Source organism: Nelumbo lutea, chromosome 2 (genome assembly GCF_056320005.1).
Source record: "Nelumbo lutea isolate HS-2025 chromosome 2, American lotus-T2T, whole genome shotgun sequence".
NCBI classification, from domain to species: domain Eukaryota; kingdom Viridiplantae; phylum Streptophyta; class Magnoliopsida; order Proteales; family Nelumbonaceae; genus Nelumbo; species Nelumbo lutea.
This window is the reverse complement of record NC_142685.1, coordinates 43995288-44014790: the sequence shown is the minus strand read 5'-3', so window position 1 is coordinate 44014790 and position 19503 is coordinate 43995288. Positions and strand designations below refer to the sequence as shown.

At 40.3% G+C, this 19503-nt stretch overlaps 1 protein-coding gene across 1 annotated transcript in view; it reads left to right on the top strand.

Moving 5' to 3' along the window:
- Nucleotides 1-19503, top strand: part of LOC148870245 (V-type proton ATPase subunit a1-like) — a 151744-nt gene continuing 132241 nt past the window's right edge. Inside the window, exons 1-3 of the mRNA XM_088971238.1 lie at nucleotides 1-183; nucleotides 302-582; nucleotides 2532-2576. Of these exons, the coding sequence (XP_088827364.1) occupies nucleotides 442-582; nucleotides 2532-2576 (186 nt within the window). The 5' untranslated portion in view covers nucleotides 1-183; nucleotides 302-441. The remainder of the gene's footprint in view (nucleotides 184-301; nucleotides 583-2531; nucleotides 2577-19503) is intronic.

Below are 19503 nucleotides of genomic sequence, written 5' to 3'. Positions count from 1 at the left end.
GTTACAAAAGATCAGAGGAATTCATTGCAATTATTAAACTTAAAAAGGAGAGATTTCAGCAACGATCAGAATTTTCAGGGGAGGTTTCAGCAATTTATTACCCTTTAATAGTGGAATTGGAAAATCTCTCTGTTTTCGGAGACTTGGAACTCGTTTGTGGATTCTCAATATCGGCGTAGCCGCGTAGGAATTAATTAACTTGATGTGTAAAATTATGTCATATAAAGAGTAGTTGATGACACGCTAAAACTTTATATTGTTTTTGTTTTTTTGTAATCCTTCCATTTGCTCTTTGTAAAAGGGAGGAGAGATTTCGATTCCGGTGGCAGTTGCAGAGCAAAAAACTGAAAACCGAGCGTTGGAAATGAACAAATAGACAGGCGCCGGGTTTCAGATCTGCAGATCTGCATTTCCAGGGAGAATTTCCTTTGTTCATGGAAAATGGATTTCGTCAACAAATTGCCGCCCATGGATTTTCTGCGTTCAGAAGAGATGACGCTCGTGCAGCTCATAATACCCGTGGAATCTGCTCACAGAGCTGTCTCCTACCTCGGGGAACTCGGTCTTCTCCAATTCACAGATGTAAGAGTCGAACCAGATCCGCCAGGTTTCTTCTATTTGATTCGCCTATGTTTGTCATGAAGCTGCTTTTGGGTAATTTATTAATTCGTTCCATTTAACGTAGAGTTGCAATGCTGCATTACCTCTCTTTGATGTTCAACTCTGCGGCAGTTTTGAGCTTCTACTGTTTATTGCATTAGTTGGTGTTTGGATATGGCGTTTGTCAAGCTCAAGCGTCATAACTGTGACCATTCACTATTATCTTATTTTTTTTCCACGCAGAAAAGTTACATGCTTGACTAATTTTGCATGTTTCATTCGTAACTTATATTGGAATTTCACATTTCATTTCCTTATTTCTGGATGACTCTGGTGAAGATGCAGATTATTTAGAAATTAGTTAGTTCTCAATGACATCTGTTGGAGGCTTTTTTTTTTTCCAAGATCTGCGCGTAAGGGTTTGCATGACGGAGTAATGTCAGAAAAGTCAGGGAAACTTCAAACAAAGATATAAAACCAATGATGAAGTTAATGAAAACTGGCATGCATTACCTCCCAAAAAACAGCCCATTTGGCACACATTCTCTCTCCATTGCAATACTTAGAGCTAGCACGATCCTGGTTTACAGGCACTTGATTGTTCTTTGATCCCTCATAGAATGGTATAGATGCTGACAGAATCTCAGCATTTTCCAATACAACTAATCTGGACAATTACGAGATGCAATATGGTTTGTATGAGTAACTTTGAAGGCAAGTGAAAACTGTATAAAGCAATGCTTCTAATAGATTGTGTCAGCATCAGATCAGTCAGGGAGTACAAATAATTGTCAATTTGATGGTTATATGTGAAGGTCAGTTGTTGGATTTTCTTTCTTTTTCTTTTTCACCCAAATGGAGATGCAATTATGCAAACAGTTGCTGAAGCATGCCTTTGAGATTTAGCAGTACCAGCTAAGAGGCTAGATGCACTGATTCATTCAAAATAAAACCAAGGAAACATTTATAGACAACAATTAGTTGTGTCTCTCTTCTCCCTAGATTCCTGGTGGATTTGGTCCTTCAAGATATTTGTTTTTTGGATCCCCTTAATGGTGTCATACTTGACCCAACTGGCCTAAACAACAAAATCTGGTTCGTTGAGACTAATCATCAACTAGCATTTTGGTGTGATTGAAGAAAGGGATGATACTTCTGTTACCAAGGCAAGAACTGTCCTCTCGAATAAGTTAAATCCTTTTCAACCGAGATGCAAATGGTTGGTTGGGGAATGTCTTAAGTAGTCAACAATTGGTAGACACATGCACTCACTAGTGGAACCTAGTGAGCATGCATGTTAACTACTTACTGACTTGAAGATCAATTTTGAGGAAAATTTGAATAATAATCCAGAATGTTGGTGGATGAGTCGGAGACAGGCTTGCATTGATGGTTCAAGGAATGTCCATATTTTAATTGTTGAAAAGTTATTAATTAACTTTTTGTAACAGTGGGTGAAAGAAGGGAACAGGTTTTGAAAATGGTTTTAGGATATCATACTAACAATCTGATTCTCTACTCATTTGTTTGAACTTCTTCAAATCAGCGCTTGCCATCTCTCAGAATTTTCCTGAAGAGCATCAAAGCCTACAATTTAAAGAAAACCATAATGACACTTTCAAAGAAGCCTGTATTGCATAAAATGTTCATAAATATAATATTGGGTGCTGGAGTATTCCATTTATCAAACACTCAAAGTTTCACTGGGATATTTTATGCATCTAATTCTCATCTTAAGCCAGAATTTGCAAAAAAAAGGGGATCTAAACTCTTTTATATCTATTTCAGACATAAAGAATCATTCAACCATGCTTTTTCTTGCACTATTTTCTCTTTGATCAAATTTTCAATGCATATTTATTGAATTCCATGCTTATCTGTGAATTATTTTAATCAATGTCCTCAATATCCTACTTTGTTCTTTATCACAGTTAAATGCTGACAAAAGTCCCTTTCAACGAACATTTGTTAATCAGGTATGCACTGCTCATATTTTTCCCTCCAGCACATTGAAAGTTTTCCATTTCACTTCTAAGAAATCATTAATGTTTGCTTCAACTCAAATTTTGAGGGCTTCATTGATATGGCTGGATATATAGGTATTATCCAGAGTCAACTACCTGTTCTTAAACCATATTTTTACCTCTGTATTTTTTAGTTAGTTTGGTATTATTAATAAATAAATCTCTAATAAAGAGTTGGTGAATCCTGAAGAACTGTCTATGTACAATTTGGGATGCAAAGTGTGACCATTACTCAACCCGAAACTGAGAGTGATTACCTCTTTCATGCACAATAAGTTTATTGGGTTCAATTTCTTTATTTCTCTTTTGCATTATGTTGAAACTGAAGATAGGAGAGGAGACTTGTGTGTTTCGGCAATGAGGGTTCTAAGAAGAGTTTTTGAACAGTCTCTATCTCAGCCCTCTAACACTGTTTTATTAGATATTTTTGAGTAATTACAAGGAGGCCCTTAGTTGGGCAGAATTTACAAAGAACTTAAAAAATAACTTAACATTGACAGGATGGGCCCAAAATAACAAGAAGAATAAACAACCTATGGGCCATTCGGCCCATCTTCTCTACACTCCCCCTCAAGCTGAGCATAGATGTCAATCATGCCAAGCTTGTTCGTATCATGTTGAAGTTTTGCCTTGGGAATGCCTTTGGTAAGAAAATCTGCCAACTGTCCTTCATATGTGATGAAAGGAAGACACACTTCACCTGAAGAAACCCTTTCCCTAATGAAGTGTCGATCAACTTCAATATGCTTGGTCCTATCATGTTGCACTGGGTTGTGAGCAATGTTGATGGCAGCCTGATTATCACAGTATAATATCATTGGCTTGTCATATTCAACTCCAAGTTCTTCCATCAAAGATTTTAGCCATAATAATTTAGAAACCTCATGTGCCATGGCCCTGTATTCTGCTTCAGTAGAAGACCGAGCAACAATCGATTGTTTCTTGCTTCTCCAAGAAACAACATTACCAGCTACCAAGCTGCAATACCCAGATGTAGATCTTCGGTCATCAATGTTTCTGGCCCAGTCAGCATCGGTGTAAGCTTCAAGTTTCATATGACCATGCTTGGTAAACAGAATACCCTTTCTTGGGGAGCCCTTCAAATAACTTAGGATTCTCTCTGCAACTGCCAAATGAGTGTCTCAAGGAGCATGCATGAATTGGCTAGTGAAACTGACTGCATATGCAATATCTGGCCGAGTCATGCATAGATACAAAAGTTTCCCAAGAAGTCTCTGAAAGATTCATTTGTCTTCTAACAATGTCCCTTCTGAGGCTGAGAGTTTATGACTCATATCAATAGGAGTAGCAGCTGGTCTAGCACCCATCTTTCCAGTTTCAGAGAGCAAGTCAAGAACATACTTTCTTTGGGAGATAAGAATCCCATCCTTGGATTGAGCCACTTCTATGCCAAGAAAGTATCTCAATTCCCCCAAATCTTTAATCTCAAACTCTGTATGGAGAAAAGATTTTAGATCTTGAATTCCTGAGGCATCATTACCCGTCATTACATACACAATGAGGTATACTGCCAGAGGTCCACTCCTCTTCACAAAAAGAGTATGATCGGACTGTGTCTGCACATAACCAAAGTTAACAAGTGCTGTTCTAAATCTCTCAAACCATACTCTAGGGGACTGTTTTAGTCCATAAAGAGATTTCTTCTGCCTGCATACCTTCCCTTTTATATCAGTTCCATACATCCCTGGAGGAAGAGACATGTAAATCTCCTCATGTAATTCACCATTCAGAAATGCATTCTTCACATCCAATTGATAAAGGGGCCAATCAAAGTGAGCAGCTAAAGATAGAAGAACCCTCACAGATGTCATCTTGGCAACAGGTGCAAAAGTCTCTAAATAATCAATCCCATATGTCTGTGTATAGCCTTTTGCAACCAACCTGGCCTTGTACCTTTCAATGGTACCATCAGCTCTGTATTTGATAGTAAAGACCCACTTGCTTACCAACAGGATCCTTCCCTTCAGGCAAATCCATCACTTCCCATGTGTCATTCTTGTGTAGGGCATCTATTTCAGATTTCATAGCATCCCTCCATTCTGGAATCTTAAGAGCTTTTGACACAGACCTGGGAATGGGATGAGAAGCAACAGAAGAGAGATAGGCAAAGTATGAAGGTGAAAGCAAACTGTAAGAAAGGTGCTTGGAAATGCAGTGTGCAGTGCACTTTCGTTTTTCCTTTTCTAACAGCAATGGGAATATCAAGGTCAGGGAAGGATGGATCCAAAGGTGCTGAACTAGTACCTGTTGTCTCTTCTGTGACTGGAAGTGTAGGAGGCTCATGTGTTGTAGGAGAAACAACCTGCACATTTCTGGATCTTTGCCTTTGATACACCTTGGGATTGAGGACAAGACGAGGAGGTAGGGTACCAGGACAAGGAGAATGGAACGACTGATCCAACCTTGATTCATTTGAGGGAGAGGCAAACACACCAAGGGACTCAACAGGGACAGGAAGAGGAAGAGCAAACACCTGTGTCAAATTCTCCCTCTGTGGACAATGTCCTTCTGGAGAGGAACCATAAAAAGGGGAAGACTCATCAAAGGTGACATCCATTGAGACATACCGATTGCCAGATTTTGGATCAAAACAACAATAACCCTTCTGTTTGGGGGAATAACCAAGGAAGATACACTTTTGGGCTTTGGGTTCAAATTTATGCCTTTGGACACTTGGAACATGTACATAACAGGTGCAGCCAAAGACACGAATAGGAATAGGAAAAAGATCTTTGTCCGGATGAAGAAGAGTGAAGGAGACTTAAAACCCAAAACCCTGGATGGCATGCGGTTTATGAGATAGGTAGCAGTAAGTACAACATCACCCCAAAACCTGGTAGGAACATGTGAGGCAAATAAGATACTTCTTGCAACCTCAACAATATGCCTGTTTTTCCTCTCAGCAACCCCATTCTGTTCTGGGGTCCTAGCACATGAGCTTTGATGAATAACCCCCATGTCAGAAAGATAGCAGGATAGGTTTTTCTCAAAGTATTCTTTTGCATTGTCTGATCTGAAGATTTTAATCCTGGTATCAAATTGGGTTAGAACAAATTCATGGAATTGTTTTACAAGTCTTGGGACTTCATCACGGGATTTCATCAGGAATATCCAAGTGAATCGTGAAAAGTCATCAATAAACAGGATAAAATATTTGTAGCCACCCACGGAGGGTAAGTGGTAAGCCCCCCACACATCAGAATGCACAATATTAAAAGGAACAAAAGATCTTTTATTTCTCAAAGGATACTTGCTTCTACAATGCTTTGACAATTCACAAGACTCACAATGAAGACTGGACAGACTAATTCCCTTAAACAGTTCAGGGAATAGATGACTCAAAGCCAAAAAAGACAGATGACCAAAACGATAATGACACAACATAATCTGACTAACAGACTCTGAAGAGACAGATCCAAGAGCAACATTCCCAAGATGATTAGTGCATTGTCCCAGAGTATCAAGCAGGTATATTCCGTTCGCCTCATGGCCACTCCCAATCACCTTCTGAGACTCCAGATCCTAAAAAACACAGTAGGAAGGAAAAAATGTTATACAACAGTTTAATGACTTGGTTAAACTGCTCACAGACAACAAATTTGTATTTAGTTTAGGTACATGAAGGGCAGAAGGGAGGTACAAGGAATCTATAGCCTTGATGGTTCCCTTACCAGAGATAGGGGCAAGTGAACCATCAGCTAAAGTGATTTTATCACGTCCAGGGAGTAAGTCATATGAAACAAACAAGGTAGACAGATTGGTCATGTGGTCAGAAGCACCTGAGTCAATAATCCATGTGATCTTGAGATTACCTGAAGAAGTAGCATGATTAGCAGAAGCCCTTATACCTGAATGAGCAAATGCTGAAGTAGTAGATTTTCCTGAAGGGTCGGTAGCAGAGGTCACATCACTCAGTTGACTGATCATCTTCCCAAACTTTTCATATTCTGCTCTCATGGCTGCCAACTGTGCAGAAGCAGACATCTCTTCACTATCTGGCCCGACAGCTACATTTGCACTTCCTGATCTTTTACTATCATATTTTTTCTGAAACCTGATGGGAACAAGATTAAGATGTAACTTCCAGCACTTGTCTTTGGTGTGCTTCGGCCTCTTGCATTACTCATATACAACTTCTTTCTTTCCTGTGCCACTAGAAGTTCCAACATTCCCTTTAGGTTTAATCCCCATATTGGCAAAGTGATCATTAATATCAGCTCCTTGAACCTGTACAACCCTTCTGCTCTCTTTACTACTCACCAATGCATAAGCTTGTGACAAAGATACACACTCCTTGGAAAGAATGTTCTATTTTGTGATATCATATTCCGGGTTTAGTCCGGTTAAGAACTCAAATACCCTGTTTCTTTCAACCAGTTTCATGTAGGCCTCTGCATCATTGGTGGTGTCCCAGGTTACAACTTCTATCAAGTCTATTTCTTGCCACAAAGACTTCAAAGTTGAGAAGTATACAGATAATGGTTTCTCCCCCTGTCTCAGATTCTTCACATCACTTATCAACTTATAGGCTCTAGCCACATTTAGTTTTTGGGAATAGGTTTCAGCAACACTATCCCATATTTCCTTTGCTGAATTCATCCATAGATAGTGCTGGCTGATCTGTGGCTGCATTGAGTTCACAAGCCACCCAATGACAGTGTAATTTTCTTGCATCCACTTCTCGTAGGATGGATCATCTTCTGGGGAGCCTTCTTACTCCTGGAAATGAACCCCCACTTTCCTCTACTACAAACATGAATCTTTACTGATTGTGACCATGCCAGATAGTTAGTTCCATCTAGCTTAACTGTGGTCACAGTCAATAAGGAATCACTTGGAGTCCCCTGACCCAGTCCATATTCAGCACCACTTTTGTTTTCAAACTCTGAGGAGTACATCATGTAAACACTCCAAATATGATTTCAGATGACTTCTACAAGTATGCTGGATAAGAACAAGCAATAACTGAATTCAGCCGACCACAAGGAGACAACACACTGAGTTCAGCCGACCACAAGGAGGCAACACACTGAGTTCAGGCTTCAAGAAGAAATCAGAAACTTCTAGGCACTGTGCACTTAGTCGAAGTACCTTCTCAAGGTTGTACACTCAGCCAAGAAGAGTAAGTACTAATCGGTATTGCTGAATAGACCTTTTCACAAACACAGTGTGGGCAATAGAGACAACCCCATTGTCAAAGAAGAGAAAAGACCCAAAAAACTATTCGTACAGCCCTCTAAAGACAATCGAACAAGAGTAACAATACACAACCTTGTTACAAGGATGTTTCGACAAGTTTTAACAGTCCAAGAAGAAGAGAAAAACAACCCAGAAATTTCTGGGTTAAACCAGATTTAATGCAGTTGAAGGTAGTATAGAACAACTAGGATTTTCGAACACTTCAACAGTCTAAACACAGTTGAAGGTAATGCAAAACAGAACTAGAAAACTGAGCACAACTTACAGTTCGAGCTTCAGCAGTCCAAACACAGTCGAGCTTCAAAAACAGAACCGAGCTGTTCCCCTTCCCTTTTTTTTCTTCTTCTCTGATTCTTCCTGGTCACCGAACCCCTTCTCCAAGAGATTCTAGTCTTGGGCTTGTCCAATGACCTCCAAGAATCAGGCAGTATGTGACTAAGCCTCCAGCCCTAGGACGTTCAAGTTCAGATATGCTCTGATACCATGTTGAAACTGAAGATAGGAGAGGAGACTTGTGTGTTTCGGCAATGAGGGTTCTGAGAAGAGTTTTCGAACAGTCTCTATCTCAGCCCTCTAACACTGTTTTATTAGATATTTTTGAGTAATTACAAGGAGGCCCTTAGTTGGGCATAATTTACAAAGAACTTAAAAAATAACTTAACATTGACAGGATGGGCCCAAAATAACAAGAAGAATAAACAACCTATGGGCCATTCGGCCCATCTTCTCTACACATTATTTCTGCTATTTGACGAGCCATGGTTTTATCACTTTACCTTTGCCTAATTTCCTATGTCAAAGACTCACTGAAATCCTTCAATTTTGGCATCATTTGGATGATGATTTGTTTTCTAAGAAGAATAGGTAGAGCTATTTATAGATTATAGAGTACATTGATGTGGACCCCACTGCTGTGGTCCCCACTATGTTCGTATGGCAGCATATTTTTTGTTAGTTATGTCAGTGTTAGTTGGTAGTTATTTCAGTTTGTTATTACAGCTTGTTATTACAGCTTGTTATTTCAGCTTTATTATTAGTTAATTTGCCATGTAAGCAATAAGGGAAATTCAACCCTTTTACAATTAGTCAACATATATAATTATTAAGAGTGGGTCGGCAGATCTATTGATCAACCCTCTCTCTTTTCAAAATCTCTTCATGTGCTTCTCTTTTCTCCCTCTCTTCTTCTTCTCTTCTAAAATTTCTTCTTTCTTTTATTTGAATTCAAGACTGATTGTAGTCTTGATCGATTACTTGGTATCAGAGCCGACCTAAGAGCTCTTATGTTAGTCTAATTAGATTGATTACATGAGAATTTCCTAGCTTTAGAAGTTTTTCAACAAAGAAGGAGGATTGGCTGATTCTTGGAGGTTACTGGTAGTGTGCGGCTGCTACTAAGAAGATTGTAGAAGGCTGGAGATTAGGGTTTTGCAACAGGAAGAATCAGAAAAGGTTTCGGATTCTCAAGATTAGGGTTTTGCAACAGGCAGAAGGTGGCGACCAGATATTTTCTTTCATAAAGTAAGTTTTTTCTTGAGAATAACCTTGGAAAAAATCTTCTTGGTCTATTCTGAGAGGTGTGGTTGGAAAATCTGTTTTTTTTTTTTTTCCTTTAGGGTTTTGAGAGAAAACCTAAAATTCAGAACTGTTGTTGGTTTCAAATCAGATTTTGAACTGGTTTCATACAAAATTCTGTTTTCTTTGTTCTTTGGAAGACCTAGGCCGACTGCTATTAGTTGTTGGGGTGTTGTTTTTCTATTACAGTAGTTTAAATGGTTTTTTATTATTAATTCTTGACCAAGAATAGAGTTCAAGAATCAGGGAGAAGGTGTTTTTGGGACTAGCAATTCTGGTAACATGTCTGAGAATGCCTTTCAGATTACAACTGTGAAGTTTGATGGATCAAACTACTTAGAATGGACTCAATAGGCCATGATGGCCATTGGGGGTAGAGGAAAACTCGGCTACTTGTTGGGAGATGTGAAATAACCAACTAAGACCAAACTTATACCACATGGGTTCAGGAGAACTATTTGGTTATGACATAGTTGTGCAACTCTATGCAACCACATATTAGCCGAAACTATTTGTGGGCAAAAACAGCCAAGGAAATCTGGGATGTCATGAAAGAGACTTACTCCCAACCCCTTGAAGTGTGAGGTTAACAACCTTAAGCAAGGAGAGAAACTAGTCTCGGTTTACTTCTCTACCTTGAAATCTTTGTGATATGGAATTGACCACCTAGAAACACTTGAGTGGGAAAGTTAGAAGGATGCATAGACTCATAGAAAGCAAGTTGAAACTAATAGGGTTTTTGAATTCCTAGCTAGGATGAATATTGACTATGATATTGTGAGACAACAAATACTAACAAGGGATAATGTGATCTTATTTCAAGCCTACCTACTCCTTAGTGCATAGTGAAGAGACTAGGAGAAAGGTTAAGATGCAACATCAACCCTTCCCACCAACCTTAGCAGCAGCTAAACCTAAGTCTGGGGGTGATACGGAGAGGGATATAAAGAAGGAAGATAAGCGGGATTTAGTGCGTGAGCATTGCAAGAAACCTAAGCATACTAAAGACACATGTTGGAAGCTGCACCCTCATCTAGTCCCAACAAAACTGAGGAACAGAAGGGGTAATGCTCATATAGCTGTTAATACCGATTCTACATCCTCATCGGCACAAAAGGCACGCCTCTAGACACCCTAGCTGCTGTCCGGGCTGCCCTAACTTAGTTGGAAAAGGAAGTTGAGAATTCAGCTCAATCATCTCAGCCACCATCAACTCCTCCCACATTAGTCTTTGTTCATTCAGGTACTCGGGCCTTAGCTTACCATGCTTCAGCTCCAAGTTACACTGAACATTGTTGGGTAGTAGACTCGGGTGCATTTGACCATATGACTAGCTTGCTATCACTATACACTACCTACCACTTATCTTCTGGTAGAGATAAAGTGCCCATTGCTGATGGTTCCCTTGTTCCCATTGCTAGCAAGGGAGACATCAAGTTGTCTAATACCACATTTCCTTATCTTCAGTTCTGCATATTTCTAAGTTTGATACTAACTTGTTTTCAGTCAGTAGTATTACAAAACATCAGAATTGTTCAGTAACTTTTTTCCCTGATTGATGTGTTTTCAGGACTTGGAGACATGGAAGGTGATTGAGACTGGCCGTGAAACGAATGGGATCTATCTGCTTGGAGAGAGTTCTCATTGGGAAGATAGTGAAGATAGGAAGTCTTTTGTTTCTCAGTCTGTTAGTCAGGTTATGCCTTGGCATAATCGGTTGGGTCATTTATCTTTTCGGTCTTTGAAGAGCTTGTTTCCAAATTTGTTTGAGTCTGTTTAGATGTCAAATTTGAGATGTGAGAGTTGTGAGCTTGCAATTGTAGAACATTTTATTCCTTGAATAATAAAAGAAGTAGTAGTTCTTTTGATATTGTGCATACCGATGTTTGGGGCTCGTATCACATCACTTCTATGGGGGGATACAAATATTTCTTGTTGTTTGTTGATGAATATACCCATTTTTCTTGGGTTTACCTTATGCGTTTTCGAGATGAGATTCTTGCTTTGACCCAGATCTTTCATCAGGTGATTTTAACCTAGTTTGGGGTCAAAATCAAAATCTTCAGATCTGATAATGCGAAAGAATACTTTACCAACCCATTAGCCTCTTATTTGCTTGATCATGGGATTATTCACCAGCGTACTTGTCCTTATACACCGCAGCAGAATGGGGTTGCTGAGAGGAAGAATAAGCACATATTGGAGGTGGCTAGAAGCATTATGTTTAACTCCAATGTGCCTATTCGTTTATGGGGAGATGCTATTCTTACAACAGTGTATCTCATTAATCGAGTTCCTTCACGGGTTCTTGACATGAAGCCTCCATTTACCCTTCTATACCCTTATAAAGAATTGTTTACTGTTCCCCTTAAAACCTTTGGTTGTACTTGTTTTGTTCAAATTCTTGGACTTCATCGTTCCAAATTTGATCCTAAGGCCTCCAAATGTATTTTTCTCGGTTATGCACAAACTCAAAAAGGTTATTGCTGCTATGACCCTACTTCTGGGAGGAAATTTGTCTCGATGGATGTTACTTTCTTTGAAGATGTACCCTATTACCCTAGGGTTTCACCTCAGGGGGAGAGTAGTGAGAGTGGGGTTAATTCATCAGAAGTTCCTTTACTTGTTACATTGAGTGATGAGGGATGTAATGGGGAGGGTTGTCAGAGGTGTCAAGATTTACGAGTCTATCACAGGCGGTGGAGGCAGGTTGATTTCGGTCATCAACAGTCCAGGCTAGCCCCAGTTCCTTCTGCGGATCCAGATCTAGGTACCACAGTCCCTTTATCAGATCCAGGTCCCATTGAGATACCTTCCACTATTGCTACTTTACCTCCTTTGGATGACCTTGACCTCCCCATTGTAGTCTGTAAAGGCAAACAACGTTGCACCACATCCACAGCTCAATGCATTTCCCAGTTCTTGTCCTATGATCGCCTGTCCCCCTCTTACAGGTCCTTTCTTACATCCATTGCTGAGTGGAAATATGCAATGAAGGTTGAAATGGATGCTCTTCTGAGGAATAATACTTGGGAGTTAGTTGACCAGCCTAAAGGAAAGAAACCGGTTGGATGTAGATGGGTATTTACTGTGAAACATAATGCTGATGGTTCCATTGGAAGGTATAAGGCCCGGCTAGTTGCAAATGGATTTACTCAGACTTATGGTATAGACTACTTGGAGACTTTTGCTCTAGTAGCAAAGATGACCACTATTAGAGTTTTGTTATCCCTTGCAGCCAGTTACTCTTGGCCCTTGTTCCAGATGGATGTTAAAAATGCCTTCTTCAATGGAGACTTATAGGAAGAAGTCTACATGCAGTTACCTCCTGGATTTTGTGATGCAGAGACAGGAAAGAAGGTTTGCCGGTTGAATAAAGCCTTGTATGGACTAAAGCAGTTCCCTAGAGCTTGGTTTGATAGATTCAGACAAGCCCTTTAAAAATTTGGCTATGTACAGGCCTAGTCAGACCATACATTGTTCATTAAAAGAGTGGACTTATCCTTGACTTTGCTTGCTATATATGTGGATGATATTGTAGTGACAAGGAATGATAACATTGAGATTGAGTCTCTTAAACAATTCCTTCATCAAGAGTTTGAGGTGAAAGATCTGGAAGAGCTATGGTACTTCTTGGGTATTGAGGTTGCTAGATTTGAACATGGGATTTTTATTTCTCAAAGGAAGTATGTTCTAGATCAATTGGAAGAAACTGGAAAGTTGGGAGTTAAGCCTGCAGATACACCTATTGAATAGAATCACAATATCAATGCAGAGGGTGGAGAGCCACTTGAAGACAAAGCTATGTTCCAACGGTTAGTTGGGAAACTCCTCTATCATTGTTTCACACGACCGGACATTAGTTATGCAGTCAGTGTTGTTAGTCAATATATGCACTCTCCTAGAACTACTCACCTCCTTGCATTTGAGAGGATATTAGCATACTTGAAGAGATGTCCAGGTAGAGTTATATTATTCAAGAATAATGATCACATGAAGATAGATGTTTTTACAAATGCTGATTGGGTTGAGAGTGTTGATGATAGAAGGTCTACCTCTAAATATTGTGCCTTTGTAGGAGGTAACCTTGTCTCCTGGAGGAGTAAGAAACAAAGTGTTGTTTCTCGTTCTAGTGTTGAAGCTGAATATAGATCTATGGCTAATGGTGTGGCTGAAATCCTATAGCTGAAGTAATTATTTGAGGAGTTGGGTATTGCTTATAAGAAGCCCTTAAGCAATACCTATAGCTGAAATCCTATAGTTGAAGTCATTATTTGAGTTAGGGGTATTTTGGTCATTCCGGTTTATCTGCTTGAGAGTGAAAGGCCTATTGTATCTGAGTTTAAGTTATGTGTCCCATCTTCTATGAGGGACAAAATGGTCTTTCCTGTAACTCTATGTTTTTGAATAAATACAAGTGGGTCAGCTAGGGGAGGTGATTTTTTGACTCTCTTCTAGTCTGGCCGAACCTTTCTTTCTTCTTCTTCTTCTTCTTCTTCTTTCTCTTTTCTTTCTTCTTCTCTACTTCAACCTAGAATCTGCTAGGGTTTACTATCATGGTATCAGAGCTGTAAGGTCATATCCTCATTTCTTTCTTGCCGCTGTTCTCTTTCTGGGTTCGCCGCCAACTTTCACAGTAATCTTCTTCCTTTTCGACTGACCTGAGTGGAGGTTTGATAAGGGGCTGAAAAGCTGTCGTTTTGTGGACCTGGAGGTGAGGATGCCTCCGGTCGTTGCTGTGGTGGTCATTGGAAGGGTATACTAAACCCTCCATTCAGTATCGAAGAGGGCTGAATGTGGACAGGTATGAATGTTGTTTGTCCAAGTAAGGGACTATGAATTTTTTTTTTTTTTTTTTTTTTTTTTGTTTCAAAAGTTGGTTGTGGTGGTGCTCAGTGTGACTGATATGCATCTCAGTCGTGTTCCTCTGCATTTCTCTTCGTATGTATGTTGAAAGAAGAGTTGTCGACTGCTGAAGTTCACAACAACGGTAGATTGGTGGTGGTTGTGTCGTGGTGATTGGTGTATCTATGTTTCAAAATATTTAAAAGTGATCTCCTATACCTTGTGTGTAATCAGTTCTGCAGTGTGCAGCCCAAGTGTTTGATGTGAGGACTGAGTGATTTCAGTCTTAGTGTGTTGATGATGAATGGTTTTGCAGCGTGCAGCCCAGGTGTTTGATGTGAAGACTGAGTGATTTCAGCCTTAGTGTGTGGTGTGTAATGTGTATTTAAAGAAGCTGGAATTGGTGGTGTTATAAGTGAGATAAGTCTTGTGAAAGAGTGTGAGGTTGTGTTGTATATTTGAAGGTGAAATAATTAAGATGGCTTCATTTGAAAATGGGAATGATAACAAAACAAATATCATGCTTTCTCCAGACTATCTAAGTGTTCAAATGACATCCATCAAGTTGAATGGTGAGAATTATGTACCATGGGCAAAATCTGTGGAGGTGTTCTTGAAGGCCAAGAGGAAGGTAATACATGTAAGAGAGGAGAAACCTCTCTCTGATTCCCCTGGTTTCAGTGACTGGGAACAAGTAGATGCACAGATAATGACATGGCTCTAGAACAACATGGAACCAAAGATTAGTGTGAACTTCATGTTCCTAGATACAACTAAGGAAATCTGGGATCATGCTAAGAAGTTGTACTCTGGACAAGACAATACAACTAGGGTGTATCAGTTGTACCAAGAGTATTTCAATTTGAAGCAAGGGAATCAAAGCTTAGAAGAGTACTATGCAAGTTTGAGGAACATTCGTAATGAGCTCAATGTGTATCATCCTCTAACATCAGATGCTCAGATCCAACAACAACAACGTGAGCGGCTTGATGTGACAAGGTTTCTTGTGGGGTTGAAGGCTGAGTATGAGCCTGTCAGAGAACAAATATTGGGAGGATCTGCTCTTCCCTCACTTGAAAAAGTTTTTGCTCGTCTTAAGAGGACATCCATTGAGTCGGTAGAACATTCTTCTCTTTCTGACAGGTCTGGTTTGGTAGTGACTATAGGGGGGGGTCGTGGAAATAGAAGTGGTGGTGTCAGGAGTGGACTCCCAAGCAACTGTGGTGGTCACATGTTTAGCAGGGCTAGTGGTCGGACTGGAGGCCGAGACTCAGGGGGAGGTCGGAGAAGAGGAAGGAGTATTACTCAGAGAAAGTGTATACATTGTGGTTTAGAGGGGCACACAGTTAATTTCTGCTATGATTTGCGTGGTGCACCCAACACTTGGGCTAATCATGCTAGGACTAAGGGTAGTGACACAAGTACTTAAAGTCAGCAAATTGACCCAATCCCCTCCACATCTACTTGTGCTTCTGAGAAGGAAATGGTGAGTGTACCACGTGCAGTATATGAGCAGTTCATTCAAACATCTCAGCAGAACACTGCTACACTTGCCCATTTAGGTATGGCTTGCTTAGTTTCCAAAGACACACTGGATCATTGACTCCGGGGCCTCGGACCATATGTCTGGGACTCATGATGTATTTTCTTCCCTTTCCCACTCTTCCACACCTCAAACAACTACACTTGGTAATGGTTCTTCATCTCCTATCTGTGGTGTTGGTGATGTTAATCTCTCCTCCTTGCCTTTATCATCTGTTTTATATGTTCCTAAGTTTCTTTTTAACCTTATGTCTGCCAGCAAATTAACCAAGTCTCTTAATTGTTCTGTAAACTTCTACCCTTCTTCTTGTGTGTTTCAGGATCTCAAGACGGGGAGGAAGATTGGTGGAGGGCATGAATCAAGTGGATTATATTACCTTGATGGTGGTGGTCCTCCAGTAGCTTTTCAATCATCTCTTACTTCTCTTCAATGGTACTGCGGACTTGGTCATCCTTCTCTCAAGGCCTTGAAGTTACTGGTTCCTTCCTTGAGTCATCTTTCATCATTAGATTGTGAGTCATGTCAATTGGGTAAACATCATAGAGTCTCATTTAGTCCAAGAGTTGATAGTCGTGTCTCAAGTCCTTTCTCTTTAGTTCATTCCGATGTATGGGGTCCAATTAAAGTGGTGTCATACAATGGGTATAAGTATTTTGTAATCTTTGTTGATGACTTTTCAAGATTGACATGGATTTATCTTATGAAAGATCGTAGTGAGTTGTTCCCTATTTTTCAAAAATTTTATGCTGAAATACGCACTCAATTTGGTGTTCATATTAAAATTCTTCGCTCCGATAATGCCAAAGAATACAGCTCCTCACCATTTCAGCAATACCTAGAATATCATGGGATCATTCATCAAACTTCTTGTGCCTACACCCCACAACAGAACGGTGTAGCTGAACGAAAAAATCGACATCTTCTCGAAAATGCTCGATCCTTGATGATTAATATGAATGTCCCAAAACATTTTTGGAGTGGTGCTGTTCTCACATCTTGTTTTCTGATCAATCGGATGCCCATGTCAATCCTTGGAAGTCAATCCCCTTTCTCCGTGTTGTTTTCCACCTTATCTCCATTTCCTCTTACCCCAAGAATCTTTGGCTGTGTTTGTTTTGTTCAACACTTGGGGCCTGGGTTAGACAAACTAGATGCTCGAGCTACTAAGTGTATCTTTCTTGGCTACTCAAGGACTCAGAAAGGGTATAAGTGTTATAACCCAAAATCCCATAAATCGTTTGTGTGCTCTGATGTCACATTCTTTGAGTCAGTTCCGTTCTTCTCAGATGCTGGGGTCTCTTCCTCTCCCTCTGTGGTTCCCCTTCCTGTACCTGTTGTGGACATCCTTCCAGTAGCTCCTGTTTCTACTGCAGATGCACATCCTATGTCTGTTACTACTATGAAGCTGCCAATCACTCAAGTGTATACCCGCAGAAGTGCATCGGGCCCTCCTCCACTTCAGCCCCTGTCGACAGATCCTGCTACTGCTCCTTCTCCTTCAGATCCTGATCTTCCTATTGCTCTGCGAGAAGGTAAACGTACTTGTACTTCTCACCCCATTTCACACTATGTTTCTACTGCTCACTTTTCTGCTTCTCATTGCAAATTTATATCATTACTCTCATCTGTTCTCATTCCCAAGACTGTCCAGGAAGCTCTTGCCTCCCCAGGGTGGCAACAAGCCATGGAAGAAGAATTCTCTGCTCTACAACATAATCACACATGGGAGCTCACCGGTCTTCCTTCCGGTAAGCACACAGTTGGGTGCAAATGGGTCTACACAGTGAAGTATCTTCCTGATGGCAGTGTGGAGCAATTAAAAGTAAGGTTGGTGGCCAAGGGTTATTCTCAGATGTATGGTGTGGACTATATGGAGATATTTTCTCCTGTGGCTAAGATTGGTTCAGTTCAGGTGCTCATTTCATTAGCTGCTATGTATGATTGGCCTCTGGTACAACTTGACATAAAAAAATGCCTTCCTGCATGGTGATCTAGTTGAGGAGGTGTATATGGAGCAACCACTGGGGTTTGTTGCTCAGGGGGAGTCTGGCAAAGTGTGTAGGCTCAAAAAGGCAATTTATGGACTGAAACAATCTCCACGTGCTTGGTTTGGTAGGTTCAGTGAAGTGATGAAAGCCTTTGGGATGAAACAATGTCAAGTTGATCATTCTGTGTTTAGCTATAGCTCAAAGGATGGGAAAATCTTGCTAGTCGTGTACGTGGATGATATTGTCATAACTGGGAGTGATAGCAATGGAATCAACAAGTTGAAGAAATTCTTACAGGATCAATTCAATACGAAAGATCTGGGGAAGCTGAAATATTTCCTGGGAATAGAGGTTGCGAGGTCAAAACATGGGATCAACCTATGTCAGAGAAAATATGTTTTTGATCTACTTGAAGAAACAGGGTTGTTAGTTGCTAAACCAGCAGGAACTCCTATGGAACTCAATGCCAAGCTGAGTGTTGATGCGGGTGAAGAGTTTGATGATCTTGGAAGATACAGAAGGTTGGTGGGCAAATTGAACTATCTGACCATTACCCGACCAGATATATCATTTGCTGTGAGTGTGGTGAGCCAGTTTATGCAACATCCTCGGGTTCCTCACTGGGAAGTTGTTCTGAGAATTGTTAGGTACCTAAAAAGTGCTCCAGGTCGTGGTTTGTTATACCAAAGTGGAGGAACTCTTGAAATAGTAGGGTACACAGATGCTGACTGGGCTGGTTCTATATCAGACAAGAGATCAACTACAGGGTATTGTACCTTCCTCGGTGGCAATCTTGTAACTTGGAAGAGCAAGAAACAAATAGTGGTGGCAAGAAGTAGTGCAGAAGCAGAGTACATGGCTATGGCCCATACCACATGTGAGCTAGTATGGCTAAAGAACTTGCTTCAAGAGATGGGATTCTCAATTGACAAACCCATGAAACTATATTGTGATAACCAAGCTGCTGTTCACATCTCTTCCAATCCCGTCTTTCATGAGAAAACTAAGCATATTGAGGTTGATTGTCACTTTATAAGAGAGAAAGTGATAAGTGGGATGATAACCACATCTCATGTGAGCTCAGGAAATCAGTGGGCAGATCTCCTCACAAAGGGATTGTCTCGGGGAAGAATAGGTTACATTTGTAACAAGCTGGGACTATATGATATATACTCTCCAGCTTGAGGGGGAGTGTTAGAATGCTCGAGTCAGGGGTATTTTGGTCATTCTGGATTATATGCTTGAGAGTGAAAGGTCCATTGTATCTGGGTTTAAGTTATGTGTCCCATCTTCTATGAGGGACAAAATGGTCTTTCCTATAACTCTATGTTTTTGAATAAATACAAGTGGGTCAGCTAGGGGAGGTGATTTTTTGACTCTCTTCTAGTCTGGCCGAACCTTTCTTTCTTCTTCTTCTTCTTCTTTTTCTTTCTCTTTTCTTTCTTCTTCTCTACTTCAACCTAGAATCTGCTAGGGTTTACTAACAGTCAATATATGCACTCTCCTAGAACTACTCACCTCCTTGCAGTTGAGAGGATATTAGCATACTTGAAGAGATGTCCAGGTGGAGTTATATTATTCAAGAATAATGATCACATGAAGATAGAGGTTTATACAGATGCTGATTGGGCTGGGAGTGTTGATGATAGAAGGTCTACCTCTAAATATTGTGCCTTTGTAGGAGGTAACCTTGTCTCCTGGAGGAGTA